The 19,302-nt window shown below is 40.1% G+C and overlaps 2 protein-coding genes across 2 annotated transcripts in view; both read right to left on the reverse strand.

The window, feature by feature from the left end:
* Window positions 1-8,342, reverse strand: part of msh5 (mutS homolog 5) — a gene marked incomplete at both ends in the record, with an annotated part of 14,688 nt that extends 6,346 nt beyond the window's left edge. The window contains 17 exons of the mRNA XM_080039576.1: window positions 326-393; window positions 494-581; window positions 694-774; window positions 892-1,001; window positions 1,581-1,653; window positions 1,784-1,912; window positions 2,011-2,073; window positions 2,200-2,338; window positions 6,020-6,065; window positions 6,165-6,247; window positions 6,610-6,645; window positions 6,951-7,060; window positions 7,215-7,336; window positions 7,441-7,494; window positions 7,770-7,850; window positions 7,993-8,116; window positions 8,238-8,342. Of these exons, the coding sequence (XP_079895702.1) occupies window positions 326-393; window positions 494-581; window positions 694-774; window positions 892-1,001; window positions 1,581-1,653; window positions 1,784-1,912; window positions 2,011-2,073; window positions 2,200-2,338; window positions 6,020-6,065; window positions 6,165-6,247; window positions 6,610-6,645; window positions 6,951-7,060; window positions 7,215-7,336; window positions 7,441-7,494; window positions 7,770-7,850; window positions 7,993-8,116; window positions 8,238-8,342 (1,512 nt within the window). The remainder of the gene's footprint in view (window positions 1-325; window positions 394-493; window positions 582-693; window positions 775-891; window positions 1,002-1,580; window positions 1,654-1,783; window positions 1,913-2,010; window positions 2,074-2,199; window positions 2,339-6,019; window positions 6,066-6,164; window positions 6,248-6,609; window positions 6,646-6,950; window positions 7,061-7,214; window positions 7,337-7,440; window positions 7,495-7,769; window positions 7,851-7,992; window positions 8,117-8,237) is intronic.
* A 4,042-nt stretch (window positions 8,343-12,384) lies between these two features.
* Window positions 12,385-13,356, reverse strand: LOC307260111 (SPRY domain-containing SOCS box protein 4; the record flags this gene model as incomplete). The annotated part of the gene is made up of 2 exons (XM_080040244.1): window positions 12,385-12,515; window positions 12,630-13,356. The coding sequence occupies 2 exons, from the start codon at window positions 13,354-13,356 to the stop codon at window positions 12,385-12,387; spliced, it is 858 nt and encodes a 285-aa protein (XP_079896370.1).
* Between the last annotated feature and the right edge of the window lie 5,946 nt (window positions 13,357-19,302).

Here is a 19,302-nt window from a genome sequence, read left to right on the forward strand (position 1 = left end):
AAATGTTGTTACAATGTCCCAAACGGCCAGCACATTTTAACCCTCAGCTACAATATTGTAAACACAATAATTCCCCATCTGACAATTTATGCTCATTCTGCCCATAAACAGAACATTAAAATGAGCAATTATAGCACGAAATAACACCAAGGCTATCTAATCTGTCATGAGACAAATAACAACACAAAGAAGCACTAAAAACTAATCATATCAAACCACTCCACCAACACACATTAACAAAAAAACTTTTGTAACAAACTTTTTTAACAGTGGGAGTCATGTTATAAACACTGTAACCTGGAAGTACTCAGTGATGCAAAACAACCTTGTAGAGGGAGGTGCTCCTCTCGAGGACTGTGCTCTGCAACTGTGTCATTACAGCAGTCTCCATGTCTGATAAACAGAATATATACCATCAGGAGAGCCTTCAGGGTGTGTGGTTATTTCTAAAAATGTCAGGTAAAAGTTTTCTGCAAACAAGAAGGTGAAAGACCTCGAATGTCACAGAGCAAGTCTCCTAGGAGGTCATCCAGCTCCTTGGTTCTCTGGCTGCGGTAGTGCAGACGGTCTTCTGACAGAAACTAAAAAACATGGACACAAGTTAAAACAACAACAACAAATACAAGAGTATCAAAGCATTACATGATAATTTGTCTTTTGTAAGAATATAAACTGAGATGATAATTCACAAACCATAAAATCAAGCCCCTCTAATTCAAAATCCTCTTTCTCCACCATGCTGGGCAGGCGAGGGACAGAGAGCAAGAATCCAATCTGTAAGGATAATTAATTAATGACAAATGTGATGTTCCATCTGATGATTTCCACAAATAAAATCCAAACGTTGGAAATATATGTTAGCTGGTAACTGTAGGGACATGAAGCTGAGACCAGAGGGATGTAGATGACGCAGCAGGAGGGGATGCGGGCGTCCAGGTGTTCCAGCTCTCTCCTGGCTACATCTGTCAGGAAGTCATTCAACCCCATCATCCTCCTCTTCTCTGACAAAGGGAGGGAGCATTCTTAAGACTTTAAATCAACCAACACATGAACATATCGAAAGAAGCTCATAATACTTGGACACATATCAGCTTTTCTAACTATGCGGCTATTTAAAGGCCTACTTCACCGATTTGAATATGAAGGTGTATTGAATTCTGAGATCCTATGTAGTATAAATGTACGAAAAAAAATTAAATCGGTTCATCCTAGCCTGAGAAAAGGCAGAAAGAGTGTTTTTTTTAACCCTATATTTCTCTTTCTCGTGACATCACAGAAAGAGAAATATAGGGTTAAAAAAAAACTTACTTTGTAAATATTACTGTGATGTCTTTTACTGTGACATCACAGTAATATTTACAAAGTACGTTTTTTTTAACCCTATATTTCTCTTTCTGTGATGTCACGAGAAAGAGAAATATAGGGTTAAAAAAAAACACTCTTTCTGCCTTTTCTCAGGCTAGGATGAACCGATTTTAATTTTTTTTGCACATTTATACTACATAGGATCTCAGAATTCAATACACCTTCATATTCAAACCGGTGAAGTAGGCCTTTAACTAACTGGCTTGCTTTCTTACTGTCATCAATTGCAGGGTCCACGTTTGGTTTGATGGTGAAGCGGTTCTCAGCTATGCTTGATTCGAAATCCACCTACGAGTTCCAATTCAAAGATGAAGTCAAACTTTAACATTTAACACTCAAAACTATGAACTACTGAGCATGGCAATAAATCAATAAGATTTCTTAGATTTTCAGCTGTCTATTAATGTGTGTGCCTCACAACTCGGCTGATGAGGGAGGCAATGTAGTGGAGATCATCGGAGAACCCTTCACTGATATCATGAAAGAGCTGAATGGACATAGGCAGGTGTCGCACCGTGTCCCTGATACACACAGCACTTTTAACTGTCTAACAAACAAACAAACAAACAAACACAAGATTTTATAGACATTTAACATAAACTTGTCACATGGATAAGGTGTACATAGGAAAACTGTAGCTCCAACCTTGTAGAGACTCTGCCAGTCGCTCACTTTGGTGTGAGAGAGAGACATCTTGCGCAGAAGACTCTAACACACACACAGACACATACATTGGCTTTATTATTTCTTATGTTCAGGCGGGGAAGGGGAAAAATTGGCACAGATGTGGAGGGTTAAATGTAGGTAGGTAAGTTATTGGTCAAAATTTTTTACTGGTATGTTACTGATGTTGCGTAGCGAAGACTGCAGGGTGTTTAAGGCGTCGGAGTGACGAGGTGACGCGAAGAAACGTATCACTTCCTGTCTCCTATTTAACACGGCCAGATCCTGTGTTGGCCGAAGAAACCACTGGCTGAAAGGAGAGAGGAATTAATCTAAACGTATGTCATTTCTATAAAGGAAACAGTTAAAACAAACAAACGTTACATCTTCCATCCTGTGACAATAACCAGTAAGAATCAAATGCTGTGTGCTGTGCAGTGGCGTCAGTAGACTGTTTTATTCAGGGATTTAATTATTCAATTAGCGCAGAATATAATTATTTGTAAAAAATAAAAAATAAAATGTTTTATTTTATTTTGTTGCATGTGGAGCCTGTGCCATATCTGCACATGGCACAGCCACTGCTGAAAGTTCCACAGCTCAGGATTTTAAGCCATGAATTGATGAAAAGATGTCAGTTTTCTGTGGGCCCTATCTAATAGGCCAATCTATGTGGCTAAATATCATGCTAATATTGATGATTTATTTTGTTAAGTGTCTAAGGATGAATGCTAACATTATCTGGTTTCTAACTTTTGCCTTAAGTTACAATTTAGCTAAGGAACTAACGTTAGCTAACTGCTGACAGACCACCCTTTTCATTTCCAATGGTGGCTTTGCATTTCATTACCAATGTAAAGTGTCATAAATAGTTTACACTGGTGCCGTCATGATTCCTAAAAAAAAATCCCAAAACATGTGATATGTTTTGAATGTGCAGAAAGTTTTTAACAATCAAGGATGCCTTAGACTAGAGCCTTACTGCATTATATTACATTATAGTTGTTTCTCCAGGAACCTGAATGTTGTCTTTTCCTTTACAGAAACAAATACATTTCCACTATAAACTGAGGCAGAAAAGGTACACATTGGTGTATAAAAATCCACCAGTATTCAAAAAAATTATAATAAACAATAATTTGTCCCCCAAAATGTTGAAATTAAACCTAGTGTATGCCCCTGTACGCAGGTTGGAAACAATATATACATATACACTCACCGGCCACTTTATTAGGTACAGCGGTTCATTTTCTTGTTAACACATTTAACTAATCAGCCAATCACATGTCAGCAACTCAATGCATTTAGGCATGTAGACCTAGACATGACAACTTATTGATGTTGAAACTGAGCAACAGAATGGGTAAGAAAGGGGTTTTAAGTGACTTTGAACATGGCAATGTTGAGGGTGCCAGGAGGGCTGGTATGAGTATTTCAGAAACTGCTGATCTACTGGGATTTTCACTCTAAACCATCTGTAGCGTTTACAGAAAATGGTTTGAAAAAGAAAGAATATCCAGTGAGCGCCATTTGTGTGGACGTAAAATGCCTTGTTGAAGTCAGAGGTCAGTGGAGGATGGGCATACTGTTTCAAGATGATAGAAAGGCACCAGTAACTCAAATAACCACTTGTTACAACCAGGGTATGCAGAATACCATCTCTGAACGCAAAACATGACCAACCTTGAAGCAGATGGGCTACAGCAACAGAAGACCCCACCGGGTGCTGACTCCTGTCAGCTAAAAACAGGAAAATGAGGCTACAATTCTCACAGGATCACCAATATTGGGCATTAGAAGATTGAAAAATCATGCCTGGTCTGATGAGTCTCGATTTCAGTTGCGACATTGAGATGGCAGGTTCAGAATTTGGCGTAAACAACATGAAAGTATGGATCCATCCTGCCTTGCACCATTAACCATGCCATGTTCAAAGTCACCTAAACCCCCTTTCTTCCCCATTCTGATGCTCGGTTAGACTTCAGTACATTGTCTTGACCACGTCTAAATGTCTAAATGCATTAAATTGCTGCCATGTGATTGGCTGATTAGCTTTTTGTTTTTATCAGCCATTGAACAGGTGTACCTAATAAAGTGAGTGTATACATATGTTGTTTTTACTTTTTGTATTAAAAAGAAGGCATGTCAGTACAGTACATGGCTGGCCCTTAGTGTGATTATCATATTGTAGAGAAGCCCTTTGTGAAAATGAGTTTGACACCCCTGATATAGCTATAGGTAATGTAAGGTCTTTCTCACTTGTATTCATTTTACTCTGAATTAACTTGAATGTAACTTTAGATGTCCGGGGATTAGGAGCACAGCAGTCATGAAGCTATTTAAAGCCATGATAAATTGCCTATTTTGTTTATTTAGGTAGAGAATTCTGAAAATGTTTGCATGCACAATAAAGCATACAAAAAAAATTGCCCCACGCGTTTTCTCTCTTGGGCTAGGTCCTAGAAGTTTTAGAAACCTAGAAACGCCTCTGGCTGTGTGTATAGGGGAGAACGGGGTAATTTGTCACACGGGTTGGTTGTCACAATCGCTATATCTCGGAACCAGAAGGCGCTGTCTGTGTTATATTGGTATGTAAATATCCAGAATTGGGATCAGAGGTCACCTACATAGTCTTCCTTGGAGTTAGACTGCTGAATTTGAGGTGAGACGACTGTTTGTGTTTTTCATGTCAAATTGAAAATATTTAGCTCCTCAGTATTTTTCTTCTAGGCTTTTACACAATGGGTTTATAACAAAACACTTGTTACCCATACAAAGTGTGAAGGGTAAACTATAGTTTAGATTGTGGTTAGCAAGCTAATTAGTTGTCAGATGGTTGTTGGCCTTGATGCTAGCAAGAAATTCAAGTTGGGGTTGGTCGTCAGATTTTTTGGGGGGTTGGTTGTCACATGTTATCTCAAGGCTGCAGCTAGAAAAGGAACCCAATAACGAAATAAATTGTCAAGCTGTATCCTCACTGACACCCCAGAGAAGGAAAGAATAGAGCAGGAAAAGGCAGCTAGCATGCAAAAGAAAAAAGGGCAACAAAATCAAAACAACCCAGTGCATCCCAAACTTGACCAGCTGCCATGGCTACAGTAAGTTAGGCCTATTTGTCAACTTGACAATGCAATTAAACTTTCTAATTTAGTTCTGCTTGCTTGTCTTCTTTTTAAGATTATTCCCATTAAGATAACATTGTGACAAACAACCCCATAGTGTTTGACAACCGACCCCTTGATGGGGTTGGTTGTCACAATGTGTAAGGGTGTCTTTGATGATTAATTTCTTCTTTATTACAATAAGATATAAAAAGTGAGGGGTACACATTTCAAGCCAACACCTTAAGCTTCAATTTAATGTAGGAATAACTATTGAAAGATGTTTAGGTGATAAGCAATTCTCACTAGAGTAAAAAGTGTGCCTACTTACCCCGTTCTCCCCTACAAACTATAGTGTACATACCCACAAAAATCATAGCTTCGATTTTAAAACATCCTATCATAGGGGACAGTACCACAAAGTACAAAGGTATCTATGTTCATATCGTTTCATTGTTGCTGCTTTTTTTTTTTTACTATTATTTTTTGGCATTTTATGCTTCATTAGACAGTTTGGAGAGACAGAGATGAAATGGGACTGGATTTGAACCAATGGTCTGCTGCTTCTGAGGACTGAGCCTCTATGGGGCGCCCCCCCACCATTGTTGTTTCTTTTTAGTGAGCGTTTGTAATGCTCCCAATGTGCATAATAACAGATCAACTATTATAAAGTAGTTAATTATTTTTTTATGTGATCATTTTACATTAAACATTTAACCAGATACACATGATTTATTTTTGTTATATTTAGTATTATTGTCCTTTATGCAATATGTAGAGCACTTGGAACATTCTCTATTTATTACACTTCCTTTTCTAATAAAGTCTAATATCTTCTTGTGACAAGGTAAAGGCCTCGTGATTGGGCTCTAGCAAGAGTTGTTTCTCACCGTAGCAATTTGGAGCCGAACTTGCACCTGCAGCGGTTCAGTATCCCTGTGACACACAATAAGAACAATTAGTTAATGTAAAAACGGTTAGATATGTGAGTGATGATTGATAATTTCCTGTATTGCTTCCTTCAGGGCTGCGTACCATAAAGGCTGAGTCCTTCCTTTTCACCTGAATGCAGCTTGTACACTGACGGGTGAAGTTCCGATTTGAAGATCTGCAGCACACTGTAACACATTCATAATCTATGGTGATCTCTTAACAACCCCACTGACTGTTTTTATATGTTTATTGCCTTCATAATTTAAAAATTAATTGGATTTTGACCAATTTATTTTATACCATTGCATTTATTACATTTATTTATTTGATAAGAAGAGGTGCTTAAAGGTGCAAAACCCAATAACAAATAAAAAATACAAGATGAAGAAACCAGAGTCAGATATACTAGCACTAAACAGTTGCTCTGTGGGTTTAAGCTGTGGACAAGGATCAATGAATGACATTCAGGAGATTGGCGTCAGCTTTTAGGGACACATATTTGACAGAATTAATTTATGTAATAGAAGTTGTGCAAGTACACTCTTACCTGTAGGTGTCTCGGTCAATGCAAACAACACCTTTACTTCATTAGGAAGAAACAGAGTACATTTCAATGTACATGAAGCAACTTTTTTCAAGCATAAAAACGTCTGCATCACATGAAAATGGATTGGTTTGCTGGTAGATATATAGATGAAGAGGAATAAAAGGAATAGAGAAAGTGTAATATAATAAATGTGACTATACTTAATTGACAAAACTTATTATGGAAAATGTGTAATCACAGTCCTGTGTGTGTGTGTGTGTGTGTGTGTGTGTGTGTGTGTGTGTGTGTGTGTGTGTGTGTGTGTGTGTGTGTGTGCATAGCTACATTAATGTGTGTCTTACAGTGTGTAGGCGGAGAACTGTAAGATAGGAACTCCAACACTGCTGTCTTCCAGCTCCACTCCCACTCTCCTCCTGTCAAGACATTTGAGCAAAGCACCCACTGCCCTCAGCTACCCAACACACACACACACACACACACACACACACACACACACACACACACACACACACACACAAGAAAATGTTTGCCTGTTAACGATCATCTCCTGCACATTGAAGCACTGATGGATAAGATGATATGTGTACAGTAGATTGCTGGTTCACCATCAGGGGTGAGTCAAAGGAGATACAGGAGGAGAGGTAGGACATCTTATCTCTGTCTGAAATTGAGGCGGGAAGTGAAGGCAGATGGGCAGAAAGTAGCCTCTGCTTACCAACCTCTAGCCCTGCAACATTCAAAATGTACTTATAATGAATCAGTTCATTGCTGAAAATCATGTTAATTAAATGAATGAGGACATCTGGATATTATGGGTGGGTGTCTGTTTACCAAAGTCAACAAAAGGATAAGTAACAACTTCTGGTTTGTAGTCTGGGTTTGATCCTGGGATACAACAAAGTGGACAAAAGATAATAAAATAAAGCCATGGTCAAATTAGTGGTTTCACATGGTGTAATTGTGTTACTGTAGTTTGTTCCAATATCTCCCCAATTTCTCTTCACCCCTTATCATACTAGCTGGCCGTAAGTATCTCTAATCTCATATCATTGCCTTGACCCAGAAACTACTCGTCTCATAAAACGGCAAAACAGTCTGTCTGTTGTCTGTTTCTGTAACCCTTTCACAAGCTAAGATAATTTTTGTCTCCAAGAACTCACCAAGTTGTTGTAAGAAGCGTGTCATGCAGCGCTCCTGCTTTGCACTGGTAATTATCACATGGGGACTAACCTCCTGAATGACTAAACAATAGAAACAATAATTAACAAGGTATATTCCTATGTAAGTAGTAGTGTGCCATAATTGTCATTTTGGTGAAATTGAAAACCTGTTGAAAACATGTGATACCATTTTTTATTGGGGAACAAGCTGTGTACTGTTCACCTCTGGACAGCAGTTGGAGCTCATGGTTGTCTGGAGTGTCCATCATATGGTGTAAAGAGGAGTCCTTACTGTCATAAAAGCAGAGGCCCACCTGTCCATGCTGGGCTAAAACACTCAGTAAAACCTGGTAACAAATAAATACATGAGTGTGCATCTTACTGCTGTACATAGATACCACTATTTCAACATGTCTGAGCTCTAATAGTATAATTCACTCGTGTGTCTAAGCCATGTTCTGAGCTTACCGCAGGGGAGTCTTCCTCCTCTTCTTCATCCCCATTTATGGCAGAAGGACCAAAAACTAACCTTCCACCTCCTTCTCCTCCTCTCAGACTTACCAGTGCTGCCATTACCAGTTTATTCTAGAAAGGAACAAAATAAGCCACTAATAACGCTCTATAGAAGTTATTGATTAGATAAAAAGAAAAAAGTTTTCCAAAACAAAGACTTTTAGCTAGCCGCTTAGCTGTCTAGCTATTAAATGAGTCAACCAAGTGTAGCTAATTAGTGCAGGTTAGACGCTGTTTAGTCAGGAGCTAACTAAGCCAACTATATCACCCGCCGTTCGAACTTAGCTAAAATATATTTTCTATAATGTCCGAGTTGTAATGAATTAGTTGGTTGATAAATCCTCTCTGTAACAGCAGCTTTTCCTTCCCCCCAGAACGCTCACCTACACGCGCGCGTTCCCGCTTGTCCCTCGGTTGCCGTGACAACAGATTCCCCCACGTCTGAGAAGGCGGGGCGTCGGACAATTTTTGTCCAAAACAGAGTTAGCTTCACTAGCCCCTTTTACACAGAGATTGCGGCATATTTACGGAACAACATCACTCCAATATGCCGGCTTTGCTTGCTTCTGTGTTATTTACAAAGAACCAAGCAACGCCGGCCTGCTGGCGCATCAGTAGTCCCTTTTACACAGCGCTCCGGAATGAAAGAGGTGCTTGTAAACAGCGTCAGGTGTGACGTAAACATTTAGCGCCGCGCCGGTCAGCTGCTTTACAACAACAACAATGGCCGGTGAATTGAGAGCAGAAGTGCTGGAGCTTGCAGTAAGAGGGCAGTATTTTACTGTCCCCACGATGTGCCAGTTGATCTCGCTACGCGCTGAGTCCAACATCACTGGGACAGTTAACCAAACTGACTAAATCAATCCGACCGCTTCACCTCTGTGTGTGTGTGTGTGACAGGTTGGTTGTGAGCGAGTCTCTTTGTGAGGGCAGCGATCTGCCAATCAGACATACACATACACACAGTGTGTGAAGTCACGTTACTGTAGACAGAAATAAAGTGTGGATATACGCTCAGACTTAGGATAATAATAGCGGCGGCGGAATGTGTTAGCAAAACAGTAGCTCTGTGGCTAACAGCTGAGCCGGAGCCTTCAGTCAGCTGAAGCAGACAGTCTAGCGGGGCGAGCAGACTATTCCCCCGTTACTAGGTCGACCTTCAAGCTGAACAAGAGCCCTCCGCTGCGCGTCGAGCTCCTGCTTCAGCTTGTCGGTCTTTATTTCTAGCAAGTGACCCGTTCGCTATACTTTATCCCTTACTTAGCCTAGCCTAGCTTTCCATTGTACAACTTCTCCTGGGCAGAAATAGACTCATACACTCTGCAAAATGAAGCGCGGGGGTTTGGATTGAGCAACGGACCTTATGATCAGCTAGATTATACACCGTTCCTTTTATTTGGTGATTTTTACGGGACATCAGGCCGCCGTGGTTAATGTTAAACACACGTCCTTCAACTGCTAACATGGTCGCATTTTTAGAACGTAGACTATGGAACGTCAAACGCCTCCCTGTTCCGCAACAACAAGCTGGAGCATTTAAACAGAGAGGCGGAACTGATCGTGTCGGGAATCTTACTACCCCCCGAGGTAGTAAAATTCCCGGAACGATCACTCGCACCTTTCTTCCCTCGTTCCGCAACTGTCGCATTTACACAGCAGGGCGGAGGGCCGAAAGGCCGGCATATTCCCGGCTTTCACTGGCTGTGTAAAAGGGGCTACTGTAACCGAGGCTCATGTGAGGAGACATTGTCCGATTTCGTTGAGAAACTCTCTCGTCTGGTAACACCCGCACCACATGTAAGCGAACACTGTTTGCATTAATTCATTTAACTTGCTATGCTTATTTTTTTGTCTAATCATAGTAGACTAGACGAACTCTCAATCAAAACAACCGGTGTTTTGTCTGATGCTATATGCCTAGGTTTCGAAATTCTACTGAATATTGATTTCCCACATTTGATTATCATCGGATCAACACCTTTTATATAGGCTAGCCTACTATACTATCTATGATCAACACTAATGTATACTTTATCACTGTTAAAGACTATTAATATAATAATATTTCAAATTACTAACTTCAGTGAATACTTTAAAATATTTTATAGGCCTAAAAAAACTAAGAAAATAAAATCTAAATAGGCTTGGCTTCTTCTAGGCCTATTTATATATGCCTACTGCCCTACTTTAGGCCTAGTAAAAGTTGCTTACCACGATGTTAAATTAAATAGCATAGGCTACTCTATTAAAAGTCTCTTCGTGTCCTGTAGATTCATCTAGCCTATAAATGTAGGCCTAGATAGCCTAAATTACAACACATTGGCCTATAAAAAGTTTAAATTAAAGTATGCTTTCCTAAAGTAGCAAGTAGACTACCCTGCTCCAAAACTATAAAGTCAATTCCCTTTTCACAAATTCAGGCATTTGCATTGCAATTTTGCATGTCATAGGCCTTGGCCTATTTCTAGACCAACTCAGTCGAAGGCTGTGTCTTGATTCAGGGGTTGCGGTCTTGGAACCGGCCTCGTAGGCTGCATTTGAAGACCGATTGCGTCATAGCGGCGCGCAAAGGCTGTCCCATTTGCAAGGCTCCTTGCAAGGCTCCTCATATGCGGTCGTGAAATGCAGCCTTCGTTTCACGGTTTTGAAGCAGTTTTGAAGGCTGCATCAGATGTATCCTTCGTGGCCCAACATATCCCAAGATTCATTGCGTTTGTTTCAGAGATTGCATAAAATAAAATAAAAAATAACAAAACAGCAACGTGTTGCTCCATCTTCTTAACTTTTATCTTCCTTTCTTTTTTTCTTGTACTTTTTTTTCTTTTCGTCTGGTAGACAACTTATTTTTCTTTTTTCCTCCGCTGACAGGGCTGTCTCCGTTGGCAACAATCAGGGTTGCTAGGCAGCACAGGAGCGGCGAGTCGTCACGCAAGGTAACGGCTTGTTACGTAAACCGGAAATGCTCGTAAACGGAGACCTGCGGAGACCGTCTCGTTTAACAAGGCTCGTTGGCCTTAAAACCGGCCTTAAAATCGGCCTTCATAGGCTATAGCCTTCATAGACCGCGAGACTGCGTCCTACCAAGTCCGTGGTCTCTGAATCAAGACACAGCCAATGTTTTCCAAAACTGATCTTGTAGCTTATTTGTCTACTTCTCAGCACCTGTCCATTGAGAAAAACCTGAAAAATAGGCTACTTCAATTAAAATTCTTGAACAGCAGCCAGGACACATAGCCTATCTGCTTCTGATATTACCTTACAGTGGCTATTCAAAGATATAGGCTACCGAGCTTTATTGATACATAGGGCCTAATTCACTCAGTTTTTTCTGGCTGTTATCAATGAGTAAAATAAGCAAGTAGGCTATCCTATATTGTGACATTTAAGGCATCATCAGTAGCATACAGTATTATGTAAGAGTTACGAGAATTGAATGTGAAGACTTATCCATGATATTCATATCCCCCATGATGCTTTGCGCAAAAAGGAGCGCAGCTTTCGATTAATATAATAGTCATATTCAACATATCCTGGATAGGCTTACCAGCATCAACATAATTGTAAGGTCTGTTCTGACCTCTCCTGGGAGACCACTAGGTCTATTTATTATTATCAGCATCATCCATCATTTTACTGCCTGTATAGACCAAGCAGTATATGACAGAAGTTTATATAGACCCATTTGGGAATCTTTGTTACATTTTTTTCACAATAATATCTTTCTCCTGATTTGGATATGATTTCAGTTTTTCTAAAATTAAGGTCTCCAAACAACCAAACAATGATATACCGAACTGTACTTATTTGTGTATTCAAACTGTAGCAATGATGAAAATGTATAGCCTATAAGTATATAAGTGGATGTCATTTAATATTCAAGAAACTTCAGGACACTAGCATTGAAACTCAGAACATTTTACTGACATATTTGTAAATAATAAAAATAATAAATACACTTGTCTTGCAATAATGTAAAATGTATTTACATGACCTTTCAAGAGAAACATTTCTTAATACAATGTGCAAATATTGACTAAAGCATTCCTATTATGCGTTTGTGTGTGTGTGTGTGTGTGTGTGTGTGTGTGTGTACACAGGTAAATTAATGTTTAGAAAGCAGGTAGTGCTGGAGAAGACGGGGTAGAGGCAGGTTGTCTGTTTGATTCTGCCTCTGTTGGCCTAACGACTGACGAATTGACAGTCCACATAAAGCCATCAGGGGTGGAGGATCACCTGAGAGGGAGAGAAAAAGGAAAAACTGAGTTTGTTCACAAGTTATTTTATATACAGTACTACCCATTCTTACTGCCATTGCCAGTCGATAGGTGTAAAAACAATGGCTCTTACGTGTGGCACCGTTCATGTATCGTAGTCGTATTCTGGCTCCTCCTCTCACACTGCTTACTGCTGGGAACAGCTCCCCCCCGTGAGGAAGGTCTTTAAAGGCCACACCAAAGAAGCTCCCATCAACAATGAATCCCAGAGTCCCTGCGTCAACGTCCAGGACTAGCAGGATGCGCTCTGGGATGGGGAGAGGTGTATCTGCTACCGTTGAGGGTGATGAAGTGGAAGATTCTAAATCCTCCGAAGCCCCAGAGTGACACCTCTTCCTTTTTGCTGGGTAAAGTCCCACAATCTGTCCAGCGTGCCAGAGCTGATTGGTTTTGAGTTCCCATCCCCAGGACTGTGATTCGCCCCCGATCAGCACATTGTACCCAGAGGCCTGCATGGGGCAGCCCTGCATGGAGATGCCCATGACTGCATGACTCCCTCTGTGGTTGGGGTTCCACAGCACCTCCCAGACATGAAGCCCACTCGTTACCCCCCTCTGCGCCCTCACCCCGTCACTGCTCTGCTCCACGGGTGTACGTGTCACTTCCTGTTTGCAGGCAGATAGCAGGAAGTGATGAGAGCGGTGGACAGAGCTCCAATGTGAGCGACTGTCTCCTGGAGCAACCGGAGAGGTGTTCACAGTGACAGCGAGGCGAGAGGAGGTGGGGACCGCCAGTGGGGTGAAGGAGGAAGGTTTGCCTTTTGCCCTGCTGCACAGCCACACTGACAGTGAGAGACCCATCGGTGCAGACTATATCTCTATACAGCTAAACACACAGGAAGGGTGTCTGTGTCATCAGAGAGCAACTGCAGGAAAAACAGACAATAAAACATTACACTTGGGGAAAAAATATGATTAAATCCGGAAGAGAAAGGGAATTAAGGGAATTTCCAAGCATTTAACTTAAAGCACCCAAAAAAATAGAGGACATAAAGGTTTGACATTTTATACTGAATTGAAAAGTGCACATGTTAGAGTAGAGGAGAGTAAAGTAAGAGTAGGTTAAGCAGAACAGGGTCAGGTGGTGTAGAGTGGAATAGAGAATAGCAAACTTTACATTAAGTGGCCTAGGCTTAAAAAAAAAGATCATAGTTGTATTGTATTATATTATTGTATGTGTTCAACATAATAATTCTAATGAATTATTGCATATAGGCCTACTATTTAAATAATAACGCATTTTATCTGTAGCCTATAGCCTATCCTTCACAAAAAACTCATTAACACATCATCGGCCTACTCAAAGACACTATAGCACATTACTGTGTCGGAAATATTAATCTGCAAAGTAAATAGGCCTACTTAGTAGCCTATAGTTGTTACACAATGCAGTAGCCTAGGCTAGATTAAAAAGCAGAGTAGCCTATTAACTTCTGAAATGTTTAATAATAATGGCAATAAGTTAGCTTAATTAAAATACCTTAGGCTTCCTCAAAAATGTTCTGAGGTTGGCAACACAAAATGTAGGCCTACTAGGCTAGCCTACTCCACTACCTAGAGTGGAATGAAATGAGTAAGAAGAGATCAAAAGGTAGTCTCCACATTCTCATTTGCAAAAAGTTATTTCACCTGTGGGAAAAAACAAGCATCAAGTCCTACCCGCTGTTCTGCCTCTGTTCTTCCTGTGGACGTGAATCGCAGACTGTTTCCAGACATCCTCTGTCTGTGTGTTTATAACTGTCCCTTATCAAGGAGCTCGTGCGTCTTTATCACTCCTCGGTAACGTAACCGCCAGCCAGCTCCGGTGTTTACGGTGGGATTTTAGCGGGACGACCTCCGAGACGGGAACAACACTATATGTCCATGGAACAACACAGTCCATCTCATCCGAGTGACGCCACGGGAAGCCGCAGAGACAAGGACGAGAGATAGGCCTACCGCGACGCGACGTGTTTTACAACAAACGAAAATCTTGTAGAGCCTATAGGCTAATAAGAGGAGACCGAGGAGACCGCCTATTATTCATTTCCCTCACATTTTCCCCCTCGATTTAATTTTTTTCTTTTTATCTTGTTCTGTAATGAATGTAAACATAAACGGCAAAACATAAGAACAGGATCAAACTCGGGCTTTTAATTAACAAGAAGATGAAAACGAAATAGATACCAAAACGGCTCATCCTTTTAAAGAGCGCATGCGCATACAGAGGCATAGGCTATATGGGAATTTTAACCTCTGAACGTTGCCTTGCAGACAACGTTAAGGAACAGATCTTTCTAAGAGCTCGGGCAGGATTACATTTATAGATAGGCTAGGGCTAGGCCTATATTGAAAGCCAGGTGTTTTCTGATGGAGAGGTGGAAAGAGAAGGATATCACTTCTTGCAATGGGTAGTTACGCAGCAATTGTTTAATTGTTTGTTCTCGTTTTATTCATTAGGCTAGTTGTGCCTCTTGTTAAATGTCCTAATAGGCTAGTAAAAAGTAGTCGGCCTTGACCTAAGCCTACATGTTCCAATAGAGCTCAACATAACATATTTTTGTCGGAACGTAGTTCAGCAGCCAAAGATGTTGTTTATTTAAGATAGCTAAACATTTATGAAAAATCCAACTGCAGAAGCAGAAAATAAGTATAAAAAGTAGGCTATAGAAATAAATTAACCAATATAATGAGGATATGTAAGAAAGAATACTATAATAAAATACTAGAGAATAACAAAAACAACATGAAAGGTTTATGGAATGTGCTAAAATAGTATTATTAGAAATGGATCAAAAAATAGGCCTACAGGTTACCCTGAGTATTTTATGGAGAAAGAAAAGACAATAGATAATATGGATGATGTGGTTGATGGTTTTAACAAATTCTTCGTAAATGTGGGACCAAATTTGGCAGAAAAAATTAATGACCCAGGATCTGTGAGATCTGAAGACAATAATTATGATTTAATAGACATTAATCCAAAATCAATGTTTCTAAAAGCAGTGGAAGAGAGTGAAATTATAGAGATTGTTCAGAATTGTAAAAACAAGATTTCTAGCGACTATAATGACATTGACATGAGAATAGTTAAACATGTCATTGAAGGAATAGCAAAACCACTTATGCACATCTGTAACTTATCATTTCAAACTGGTAAATTCCCCCCAAAAATGAAAATTGCAAAAGTCTGACCACTGTACAAAACTGGAGACAAACACCACTTCACAAACTACAGGCCTGTTTCACTGCTTCCTCAATTTTCAAAAATTTTAGATTTGCTGCCAGATTTAACAAATTCATCAATAAACACAATTTACTAACTGACAGCCAATACGGCTTCAGACCCAACCGATCCACTTCATTAGCAGTCATTGAGCTAATTGAAAAGATAACAAATTCCCTGGACCAAAAGAATTATGCAGCCGGTGTTTTTATTGATCTCAAAAAAGCATTTGATACCATAAATCATGACAGATTAATCAATTAATTAGAACGGTATGGTATCAGGGGGGGTTGTATTAAACTGGCTGAGGAGCTATTTACAGAACAGGCAACAGTTTGTGAAGATGGGTGAACATATGTCATCTTGTTTGGACATTGCCTGTGGGGTCCCCCAGAGGTCAGTATTAGGGCCAATTCTTTTTATTCTCTACATTAATGATATATGCAAAACATCAAAGATTTTACAATTTGTGTTATTTGCAGACGACACTAATATTTTTTGTACGGGAGAGGACTTGCAGCAGCTTCTGGAGTTAATTACAACTGAAATGAGCAAATTAAAAAAGTGGTTTGACAATAATAAATTGTCATTGAATCTAAGTAAAACAAAAATCATGTTGTTTGGAAATTGTAATTTAAATAATGACGTAAATGTTAAGATTGACAGTGTTAAAATTGAAAGAGTGTATGTAAATAAATTCCTTGGTGTGACAATAGACCATAAACTCAGCTGGAAACCTCACATAAAACATGTTCAATCTAAACTGTCACGAAGCATCTTAGTCGTCCTGTGTAAAGCAAAGCATATATTGGATCAAAAATCATTGCATATTCTTTACTGCTCAATGATCTTACCTTATTTAAATTACTGTGTGGAGGTCTGGGGGACCACTTACAAAAGCTCACTGCTACCATTAGTCACAATACAAAAACGAGCCATAAGAATAATCAATAAAGCTGGATATTAAGATCACACCAACCTCCTGTTTTTACATTCTCGGATCATAAAGTTCAATGACCTGGTTGAATATCAAGTTGCACAAGTCATGTTCAAAGCTAGAAATAAACTGCTACTAGGTAACATTCAAAAACTTTTTTTTGACCGAGAGGGGGGTTACAATTTGAGGGAACAGTTAAACTTTAAGACACTGGCTGTACGCATGACTTTAAAATGTCATTGCATCAGTGGCGGCTGGTGACTTTTCTTTTAGGTGGGGCTGACATTTTATAAACCAAAACCATGTAGGGGGGTCTGGGGGGATCCTCCCCCAGAAGATTTTTTTGTGTTTTTCACATACAAATTAAGCATTCTGGTGCATTCTGACAAAATAATAAAGACAAAATAGAACATTTCCTATTCCTTACAAAGACAAATGGGGCAGGGGAACTAGGTTTTAACTTAATTTATTTGCCTTGTAGAATTCAGCAAGATTAAAAGTGCAAATAACAATTGAGAATTATACACAAGTTAACATTCTCTCTCTCTCTCTGGCGTTAATCGGTATCACACCCAGAAGTACAAGCCTTCAAAGACTGAATAAGAGATAATAAAAGTTGAAATTTAAATCATCAGCAAGTGCTGGGAAACAAGTGATTATGATCACTGATAAAATTAATACATAAACACAAATTGTGACCATATGTCTTGTGTGCGTCACACCACCATAGGTTTGCAGAGAACTAAATATACAATATGCACACTAAAAGCATGATGCAAACTTAGGCAATAGGTGAGGTTCTAGTGTGTTATGAACGTGACAATCGCATAAACAACGTGATAATGGTAAGTCTAGCAGTAATCATATCATACATGCTCAAAGTTTAAAAAAGCACTGCATAATATTTTGAGTTGCACTACTCATAGACTGTAAAAGAGGGGGGGAAGCTGCTACTACAACTGCTAATAGGGATGCTAACGGAACATGAGCAGAGAGGTGTGTGTCTCCTGCTCTGACCGCAGCTGAGAGGGACTGGTGCGAAAAGGACCGGGCCGCCGCCTATCAGTGCTCTGTGACGGGGAGGGGCCGGGGAGTCTCCCGCTGCTTGTTGAGAACAGTTAAAAGTGATACTTGCCTTGGCGAAAAAGTCCCAAATAACACCAGAAAAAAGCTAGATTTGTCGCTTGTCGCTGTTTTGAAAAAAAAGTCGCCAGGGGGGTAGAAAAGTCACTAAATATAGCGACAAAATCACTAAGTTGGCAACACTGCACGCGACTCCGCGAGCAACCGGTAGTAGATCCGAATGTTGTTGTTTTTGTTGCCAGGTAACCAGTTACAGGGCGCCAATGCCTAGCGCCCCAAACCCTCCGTTAAAACTGAATGGTAATAGAAATTGATAGGGCCACTCTGAGTGAACGAGGGTTTGGGGCGCCGTGAACTGGCGCCCGTAGAAGTCAAATTAGTCAGTTTCGAGCTTGAATTTCGCCATGAAATATAAATACAGTGCCATAATATAAATTCAGTGTGCATTCTTAAGTAAAATTAAATAGTTTAGTTGCCTCAAATTAATAAAAAAATAATAATTTTATTTTTTATTTTGTTTGGGGTCGGAGGAGGGGGGCGGCGCCCCAGCGCCCTCTATGGGCCAGCCGCGCCTGCATTGCATCTCAATTGGGGGTGTGAAACTGTGGAATGGGATGAGCATGGAGCTAAAGCAATGTCCAAACATGATCCAGTTTAAAAAAAGGTTCAAAGCAAAGATTTTCAAAAGGTACAGGGATGAGGGTGAGAAGTAAGAAGGAAATTATAAATATATATATATATATGGGTTGTATTGATATATATGGATATACAGTATCTCACAAAAGTGAGTACACCCCTAACATTTCTTCAAATATTTCATTATATCTTTCCATGCGACAACACTGAATAAATGACACTTTGATACAATGTCAAGTAGTCAGTGTACAGCTTGTATAACAGTGTAAATTTACTGTCCCCTCAAAATAACTCGACACACAGCCATTAATGTCTAAACTGCTGGCAACAAAAGTGAGTACACCCCTAAGAAAAAATGTCCAAATTGGGCCCAAAGTGTAAATTTTTTGTTTTGCCATCATTATTTTCTAGCGCTGCCTTAACCCTCTTGGGCATGTAGTTCACTAGAGCTTCACAGGTTGCAACTGGAACCCTCTTCTACCCATTCATGACGACATCAAGGAGCTGGTGGATATTAGAGTCCTTGCGCTCCTCCATCTCCCGTTTGAGGATGCCCCAAAGATGCTCAATAGGGTTTAAGACTGGTGACATGCTTGGCCAGTCCATAACCTTTACCCTCAACTTCTTTAGCAAGCCAGTGGTCGTTCGGAGGTGTGTTTGGGGTCGTTATCATGTTGCAGTACTGCCCTGCGGCCCAGTTTATGAAGGGAGGGGATCATGCTCTGCTTCAGTATGTCACAGTACATGTTAGAATTCAATGAACTGTAGATCCCCAGTGCTGGCAGCACTCATGCAGCCCCAGACCATGACACTCCAACCACCATGCTTGACTCTAGGCAAGACACACTTGTCTTTGTACTCCTCACCTGGTTGCCGCTCCACACTC

This window comes from Ammodytes marinus (assembly GCF_949987685.1).
Source record: "Ammodytes marinus genome assembly, chromosome: 13".
NCBI lineage: Eukaryota > Metazoa > Chordata > Actinopteri > Uranoscopiformes > Ammodytidae > Ammodytes > Ammodytes marinus.